We start from the raw sequence: 9,546 nt of genomic DNA on the forward strand, positions 1-9,546 counted from the left end.
ATGAGCGCAATGACATGGCGTACCCTGCTGGGCGCCAGAATTAATGCAGTGTTGACTAGTCATAGACTGTATATATTTACATGATCATCTTATTATTGTTTTTTTTTTTTTTATTAGTATAATTATCATTATTGTCTCCTGTTTTGATTACTCCATGTGTTTTTTTGTTTTTTTTATGCTTTGGCAATATTGTAACTTGAACAGCCATGCCAATAAAGCACATTGAATTGAATTGAATTGACTGTATATATAGAACACTAGTACTACTAATGTGACTAGTAGCCGAGTCGCTGGCGATGGAACACCTTTTTTTTTCTAGACTACTTTGAGTTAAACCCCTCCCATAGGCCTAGCCTACTAACCTCTCTACCAAGGTCATTTCAATTTCATACAGTAGGGAACAAAATGGTATAGGTCGTATAAACTTCTGAATAATCAAGACACGCTTTAATGACATTCATTAACATAATCTATAACACAACAAACCTAATTCAAACATAACATAAAAATGACCACCTATGCTGTAGGCTAAACTAGCCTACACGGAATATATCTGGATAAAAGCATAGCCTATTCCTTCAGCATCACTGAAGATTTGACGTTTATGTCAAACATCACTGCCATTGGGCAGAATAAAAAAAACCGGGTCAGGTGATTCCTGGGGAGGCCGGCGATTCATTGAGTCGTCTACAGTAAGGGACAGCACGCCCAGTCCCGGATGCTCGGCGCTGAGATAAATATTGATACTTTAATGTCTCTCGTCGTATGGTGGGGGTGATTTCAGTACCCTTGGTGGGGACAGCTCCTCTCTCCTGCCCACGCGTGTTCCATGAGATTCTTTTTAAACGCGCAGCCAAGCACCTGCTCGGAAGTCGGCGTTACCAACAGAGCGGTTTAACGAGCAGAGGGAGTGGACAGTAGGCTAAGCTTTGCACATCTCGAAGATTTGTTTCAAAGGTGGTCAGTTGCATGCCGAATTGCGGCCGCTCTAAATTACTAGAGGCGATCATCGAACGATGGCGGAGTGCGGGAGAAAGGCGCTGTCACTTCTAGAAGCGGCCCGTTCCCGCTACGAGAGCTTGCAAATTTCAGACGATGTGTTCGGGGAGTCGGGCGACGACAGCAGCGACAACCCTTTCTACAGCACCTCGGCTGATTCCAATTCGGATAACTACACCACGGAAACCAACGCGGATGATGTCCGGGCAGTTGATACAGGGAGTAGTCATAACTGCGGTCCTCCCGGCTCCGTCTCCAGCACGCAGGCAGAGGAGGAAGGATGGAGCGACGTGCTGCAAGACATAAGCTTGCCCTCCTATAAGGACACACATGGTAAGCTATGTCACTGTGGGAAAATTACACGAAACGAAGCGTTTTAGTCGCATCACATCTGCATGAGAAAGTCACGGTAACCTAATAGAGTGAGACACGACACGATGCAGTCTATTTCCTGACATGGTTTTTAGGCTACTATACATAACCGTAGTATAATCATTTTGATTGCCTAGTCTAATCGGTATGCTGTAGGCTATGAAGCAGTAAAGCTAATAGTATGCCCATGTAGCTTATGCAGACTGAATGGAAGGTAACTTTCTGACGCTGACTCGACGAGGCCCCTGACATCTTAAAGGATTGTATCGCCGTTGAGCTTTACTGCACACCTTAACTCAGGTTAACATGTGTTGACTCGGTGCTAGGCCTGAACACACATTCTGCTACTGACCACAGAAGTCCATTCAGTCAGTATCCAACAAGAACAGTAGGCTATCAGGATCCTTTCACAAAAATTAAACCCAACCCAGTGTCATCACGTTGTCATCATGGCCCATGACATCATGTGCCATTCTTATTGTTTAACCAACCATTTTATTACAGAAAAGACTAACCGTTACTGACTTTGATTATGATCCTATTATGGATCCTATTATGGCTTATTATCACAGTATCCTATCTTTCAACATGTGGCAACCTAATGAAAATCGCTCAAAATCGCGAAGAAGTATTTTTAGTGTTGTGTGTGCAGTAAAGAAGTCTTCCAAGGGTCTGAGAGGTAAAAGATACGATGTTTCGAACCATCTCACTCACTAATGGAGATCATAATCTTAGTTGCTTCTGGATCCCTGTGTTTACTTTTAAGTGTGAACTAGCCACTTTGTGCTCCGAGCAGTTTGAGAAATAATTGTTATGATAGGTTCATTTTGCAATGTTTCAACCAATTGTGCTGTTCCCCCTTTGCTAGATTAGCAGAGATAAGCAGAAGATGTAAAGCTACTTTCACAAATTACTGAATTTCATCAGTACCCCATAAATTCTCCCCAGGCTCTCTTGCTCTTGCATAAGAAGAAGCCCACAATTTTAGGGTAAGGCCATGTCTGATGTATGAGTTCCCCTTTTTTTTATTTTGATCTTTCCGCTTTCTCATTTTCCGAAGAGCTCTGTTATTCACACTCTCATGCTCAGTGTGCTGTGCTGTGCTTGGCCTTAAAGTGCCACAGAAGGTGCTGATCTAGTTAGAATTAGTCTGGCAACATAACCCAGACAGCATTTCTATTTCAGCTGTAGAAATGCTGGCAGGCTTATGTGTGGCCGTGTGTGTGTGTGTGTGTGTGTGTGTGTGTGTGTGTGTGTGTGTGTGAGTGTGTGTGTGTGAGAGAGAGAGAGAGAGAGAAAGTGTGTGTGTGCAAGAATATGAGCAGCACTCTGTGCTCTGTGCCTGTCTTTAACAGCATATTTACATTGTAAGATAAGTATGTGTATACAGGATGTGGTGATGCTTTGTGCAAAGGAGTCTCATATTTTGGAGAGAGTGTGTAGGTGTACACACACATGCAAGCATGGCAGTCCTTGTTTGTGGATATGGACTCCATTCGTTCCGTTGGACACTCGTACGTGACAGGAATAGGCGTGACCAGCGAAGCGCAGCGGTGCGGTCTCATCCCTCAGACGAGGACGCCGGCGAACTTCCTGCCCCATTAGGCCGGACCTAAGACATGACACAGTTACGGTGACAGCACTTTGGCCCCTGCATGCTGGTGTGAGTGTCCCTCTCATCCATTTCTTTGTCACGGTGCATCACCGCTCACGTGGACTTAGTCAGGCAGAGACATCATGCCAAGAAAACACACAGTGGTGCCATGCCAACGCACTGAGGACCGCGTGACTTCCTCTTCATCATAACGATCTAGCCCTTCTTTATTATCAAGCCCGTTTTGTTTTCAATGCAGCTGTTGGTAAATTGTTATTGTTAATGAAATTCATGTAATAAAGTAGTAGGTGATGGGTTATTATGCTGGGGGGGTGTCAAAAAGAGAAAAGAAGGATGGAGTGTCAGAGCAGAAGAGAGAGAGAGTGATAGAGAAAAAGAGGGAAAGTGGGCAGTGGAGGCAGAAATGAGCTAGTGATAGACGAGAGGGGGATAAAGACTGGACAGGGAGAGGAAGAGAGAGATGGAGTGAGTGAATAAGCAGCAAAGAGAGAGAGAAGGAGAGGAAAGGAAGAGAGGAGAAGAAATGAGTCACTTTCATGCTTTGAGCTATTTCTGATTGAAGTCCCCCCACACACACACACACTGCGGATGGGTTTCCTCTGTGTGTGTGTGTGTGTGTGAGGAGGGGTAAACCTTGAGGCTGTGTAGGGCTCTCCCTCGGTCCTCACCTCTCCATCCCCACAGCCTGGCTGTCTATCAGCACAGCTGCACAGTCAGATAAACTCCATATCTGTGCACCCCGGTGGCGGGCCGGGAAAGCGTGTGGCGCCGTGAAACAGGGTTCGGGCCATCTGGTTGGGTGTTTGCTTTTGGGGAGGGAAACGTGTCAGCCTGGCGCATGGCAGGTGGTGCTTTAAGCCTGCCCGCTGCTGGCAGGATCTGGTCTTAACGATCCTATCAAACGGGACGGTGTATGCTGTGAGTGTGTGTGTGTGTGTGTGTGGGTGGATGTTTGTGTGTGTGTGTGTGTGTGTGGGGGGGGGGGGTGTTTGTGTGTGTGTGTGTGTGGGAGGGGATTGTGTGTGTATGTGTGTGTGTGTGTCTGTGTGTGTGTGTGTGTGTGTGTGTGTGTGTGTTTGTTGGTGTGGCCACATTGTACTGCTGAAATTGTGAGTGGGTGAGTATGTGTGTCTCCAACTTGCGTTTGTGTGTATGCTTGTGTTTGTTTGTGTGTGTGTGTGTGTGTGTATGCTAGAACAATCAGAGGACCCTGAGGCACCCATAAATCCCTCTAAGTGGTTGACAAAGCCACAGGTGTTATCTGACCCACCTGCAGAGACCCTTGTGCCCCACTGATTGCCATGAGTTGATCCAAGGACCCCTGGGTCTGTGTACTATGGGCTTTTGTAATGGGCACGTGTCTACCTTGATGCACTGACACAAAACTCTCTGACTTGTTTGTGCCTTTATGCTGTTACAGTACCTATGGTACCTACTGTATGGCTATGGTGAACTGTGGATGAATTTGATGAATGAGGAGATGGATGTTAATTTTAATAGTTTATTTTTAATAGTTATTTTTTAGTCATGTATTTTCATTGACAGTGCCTTCAGGTACATTATCATTATCAGCAGTGTAGCTGCTTAAGATGTATCATAATTATGAGCAGCTCTGTTTAAATTGCCAAATCCCAAGTGCTGCTTTCCCAATGGTATGATAAAGATCTTTATGTAAAAGAACAACAGCTGGTAAATTGCAGTCCCAAAAGATAGTAATGACCTTCACTTGCCTGTGTGCCAACCTGCAGACAAGATTGTAAGAAGGAGAGCGTGGCAAATTAATAAATATCAGAATGCATCAGATCTGACTGTCTTCTTGTCTCTGGTGGTGGTGGTGCGGCTGGCTGTGGAGAGTGTGTTGTGACAGTGTGCCACACTGCGTGTAGGCAGCAGCAGGAACAATGCCAACCGTCCCAGATGTCAGAACGGCATCAAAGAAGCCAGTGTGTTCCACCATCCTCTCTCTCTCCAGTCAGAGGAACAGGGCAGGCCAGAGTTTTTCTTCTGATACCAATCACATAATGGAGGACTACACCAGGCTGTTCAGAGAGCAAGCTGCAGACCTGACTGTGCCTCTAATAATGTGATCTGAATTTCGTAATGTGCTGTTTGGTACTGACCAGGATATTACAGATTGCGGACACGTTTCTCAGAGACTAGACTATGTTGGGAAGGGCTTAAAATATGTGTGTCAGTACTGGACCAGTTCCTGTCCAGTAATTGGATTTGAAATTCAGGATGTTTTGTTCTTGACTGAAAGAGGGGAGTATATTCATCAGAGAAGTAATCAATGCATTCAGACAGGCCAAAGTGTTTTTGAAAGTATATGATCCGTGGCATGGTTGCTGACATCCATTAGATGAAAGCCTTGAATAATACCACATAATGTGTTCACTGTCTCCAAAGAGTGAATGATGGGTAAGATGTCCTGTAATACCTGGACTTAGACGCTTTGTTGATTTTTTTTTCAACATAGCATAAAAAATGTAAAACCACTCCTATCAAAATACAGTACAGGCCTAGACATGATATTTGCATCTATGATTCCTTTTTGACTACAAATGCCGGGTTAACTCAAAACATTTTCATTCAGTCAACAAGTGGTTCAGTTGTTACTGAGGAAAATAAATGCAATAAGGTGTCACAAAGCATTGTAGGCTTTAGCATTGTAGGCTACATTTTGACTAAATGCATTTTTCTACTAACAACCCAAAGTTGACATAAAAGCTGTTCATCATGTGAAAATAATCTCTAAACCCTTTTGACTAAAAGCTGCTGTTTGTCATGTAGCTGTTTCATACCTCTCACATGCAATCACAGTCTAATATGAATCACAACGACTGGATTACACTAAAGCACAATATCAGCAGTGAAAAAATTGTCTTTGAGAGCATAAAGTATATAGGAATGACTCATATAATGTCAGTTATGTCTGCAGACCATTTACCTGTGTCTCATTTTTGGTCTGTGAGTTGTCGCTGAGAGGGTTTTTGGCTCTGGGTCTGAACTCAAGGTTGGTAATCAGCCATTTGGCCAGATTTCACTTTGTGTGTCGGTGCACAAAGCACACGGTGTAGGAAAAGTTCCCTTTGGAGTCTCTCCACTCTTTTGCTGTTTATCATGTGTCATGATAATCATCAATGTGTTGGTCCAGATAATATTGGAGCTAATTCATGTATGAACACAAAATTATTTGCAATTTCAACATCAAAATCACGTACTGTACTGTAATAACATTTAATTGCTAAACTGAGTCAATTTCAACTTCAAAAGCACGTAATGTAAAAATGGCTAAAACTATGAATATCTGAAACTTGAAAAGAAATGCAAACAGATAATGATATGGTCAGAGAGTGGTTATGAATTGTATTATAAAACCATGTTGGTCATCCCTGAGAGTACCCCATTTAAACAAACGTTACAAACATACACCCTTATGCAAATTAATTGAAACAGATACGGTCCTGTTCTGAAATGTAAAGGGTAATTGTGATAAGAGGAGACCAAATAACTTAGACTTACAAATATACCACAGCGACAATAGCAAATTCTCTGGAGAATTTGCCTGGAGAGCCTGGAGAGTTAGTGTGATGGACTGTGGATATAATTTCATTTTGAAGACAGTACATTCTCAAAATCAATGAAAACTGTTTAATGTAATTGTTGGGTATGATAAATGTGGAAAGAAAAGCTATATCATATATTCTATCTGTCAGTGATTCAGATTAACTTAAAGCCTCATCATCCTCAGAATTAAAGGCCCACCATGATGCAATGGTCATGCAGGATTATAAACAGGAGCAATGCATTACATAATTACACAGTCCTGCCTACTAAGCACCATTAGTCTACACTAGGCATTTTGTTGTGTCTCTTACTATGTGCCTTTGATGTTTATCAGGAAGAAAACACTATTATAGCCTTTTTACCCCTTAAAATCAAGCTGCTTGAACTGATCATGATGGCGTGATTGTTATTTTTTCCACAAATAAGGGGAATATATGTGGTTACGGTAGCTGTGCAGACCAGTTGAGGGTGTAATGGAAAATAATCTCTAAACCCTTTTGACTAAAAGCTGCTGTTTGTCATGGAGCTGTTTCATAACTCTCACATGCAATCCCAGTCTAATATGAATCACAACGACTGGATTACACTAAAGCACAATATCAGCAGTGAAAAAATAGTCTTTGAGAGCACAAAGCATACAGGAATGACTCATATAATGTCAGTTATGTCTGCAGACCATTTACCTGCATGTGTCTCGTTTTTGGTCTGTGAGTTGTCGCTGAGAGGGTTTTTGGCTCTGGGTCTGAACTCAAGGTTGGTAATCAGCCATATGGACAGATTTCACTTTGTGTGTCGGTGCACAAAGCACACGGTGTAGGAAAAGTTCCCTTTGGAGTCTCTCCACTCTTTTGACCTTGAGATTTATAGCTTCAGGAATGGTTCAGATAACCTTTAAGTGTCCCATCAAAAATTAGCTCAGTCTGTCTGCCTGTCTGTCTGTTGTTTACTTTCAGCACTTTTGATCGTTTTATTTAGTCATTCTCTTTTTTCACTCCTTTGTCTGGATGGCTCAGTTCAAGAATATATTGAGTCATTCCATTCTTTCTGCTTAAGAATTTAATTTCTTGGTGTCCCATTTCTTTTTATATTTCACAAAAGTGTATCCCAGAGTCATTAAGATCAATGTGGATTATTAAAGCCTGTTAAAGTGCTCTCCTCTTGGCCATCAAGCATGTGGGGGGGAAAGCAATTAGGCACACTACATACACACAGAAAGACACACACTAGGCACACACATACACTTTCTTGAAGGCTTATAAAATTAAGGCCGTGTGTGTTAACAGCTGTTCAGACACGGAGGCTATGTTTTTTTGTTGCTATGCTCACTCAGCTACCTGGATCTGGAACAAGGCTTCAAATAATTCATACAGACTATCATGTTGCTTTTTTTTCATTTTTGTTGCACTGATAGTGACTTTAGGTTTATAGAATTACAGTGTAGATTAAATGAACAATGCATGTCTGTATTTCAACAGTGTATATAAGAATAAATAGTCTCAACATCTCAATGTTCTCTTGGTCACAAAGGGTATATTTAAACATAATTAATATGCATCCACACTGCTGGTCATTATGCATTATTAGTTGGTTAGTAGTTGCTAGTGTAGGTACTGTAGGCTATCATAAACCGTGATAACTTGTAATGCTCCAAAAAGTACACAGAACTTTATAATCTCTATGGTCTAGTGTACAGACTGAGTTTGTGGACAATCCAACCAAACTTCATTGTGTCAGTGTCAGTCAAGTGTGTAATGTTTTCTGCATGCATCCCACCTCTGAAACAGTTTGTCCATTATCATCCCCTAACCTTCTGCTGTAATCAACTGGCCTGTGTTCCTTTTGTGTTTTGTCAGCTTTTGCTTGGGTGACAGATGGCATTTAGAAGCCTGTCTTCCACAGCTCTGTCAGTACTTGCTGTGGAAACAACACCTTTCTCACAGCTAGACTAGATGGACCCACAAATGCGGTGATGGTACTGTGCTGGAGCTTCAGAGCTGCGCAGCTGGAGGGATTGTCTAAAGCCTCTCACGTGTGCCAGGGAGCAGATGGAGGAATTACGCCTCTCTATTCCTACTTGATTTGGCAGACAAAAATGGATTTTTAATTATTTAACCTTCGGTCAATTTCTCCGCTGCTCTGTGGCTCTGGAAAAGGTGCAAGGGCAGCAGCGAGTGCATGTCTGAACGGATGTCAGAGTTAGAGACAGCGCTGTGACACTGATTAACTGCTTAGATAATAGGGAAGAAATAGGGGGGAAATCATAAAGTGTTCATAAATGTATGTAGTTAAATCGATGAGACACACTGGAGTGGATTAAAACACTAAAGTAATATGTTAACCCCAAATCTCTTCATCTTGTTTTATGCTTGAAAAGAGTGCATTTTGAAAGCACAGGCTTCTTTAAAATCTAATATTCATGTAAAGATACTGTCAGCAAAAAGTTATCCCTGAGTTATCCCTGAGTTTTACTATCTCTCTACAGGCAAAACCTCACAAGCATAATCATTTACTTCATGGCTTATGTGTGGGCCTGCTGCCAAATTTTAAAGTAACAATAGCTATAAAAAAAAAACAAGGCAGTTCCTCAACAGTGAATGTTTAAAACAGAACATGCCTTTTTAAATCTCAGGTCCAACACAAAGGATGCCCGCCACTGCCACTGCCATGGACTTCTTCCAGCTGTTCGTGCCCGACAACGCCATCCAGAACATGGTGACCCAGACCAACATGTACGCTAAGAAGTACCAGGAGCGCTTTGGCAGCGACGAGGGCTGGACGAGTGTGACGCTGCCCGAGATGAAGGCCTTCCTGGGCTTCGTGACGTCCACCAGCGTCCAACGCTGCGAGTCGGTGCTCAGCATCTGGAGCAGCGGCTTCTTTAGCAACCGCAGCATCGCGCTCAAGATGAGCCAGGCCCGCTTCGAGAAGATCCTCAAGTACTTCCACATCGTGGCCTTCCGCTCCAGCCACGGGAGTAGCCAGGGCCTCTACAA

The 9,546-nt window shown here is 42.9% G+C and overlaps 1 protein-coding gene across 1 annotated transcript in view; it reads left to right on the forward strand.

Moving 5' to 3' along the window:
• The first annotated feature begins 779 nt into the window (after positions 1–779).
• Positions 780–9,546, forward strand: part of pgbd5 (piggyBac transposable element derived 5) — a 21,109-nt gene continuing 12,342 nt past the window's right edge. The window contains exons 1-2 of the mRNA XM_076286095.1: positions 780–1,332; positions 9,183–9,546. The exon at positions 9,183–9,546 is cut by the window's right edge and continues 67 nt beyond it. Of these exons, the coding sequence (XP_076142210.1) occupies positions 1,017–1,332; positions 9,183–9,546 (680 nt within the window). The 5' untranslated portion in view covers positions 780–1,016. The remainder of the gene's footprint in view (positions 1,333–9,182) is intronic.

This window comes from Alosa pseudoharengus, unplaced genomic scaffold, assembly GCF_046254945.1.
Source record: "Alosa pseudoharengus isolate Yale_2024_CS ecotype anadromous, Long Island Sound unplaced genomic scaffold, YU_APseudo_1.1 YU_APseudo_1.1_scf_15, whole genome shotgun sequence".
Lineage (NCBI taxonomy): Eukaryota > Metazoa > Chordata > Actinopteri > Clupeiformes > Clupeidae > Alosa > Alosa pseudoharengus.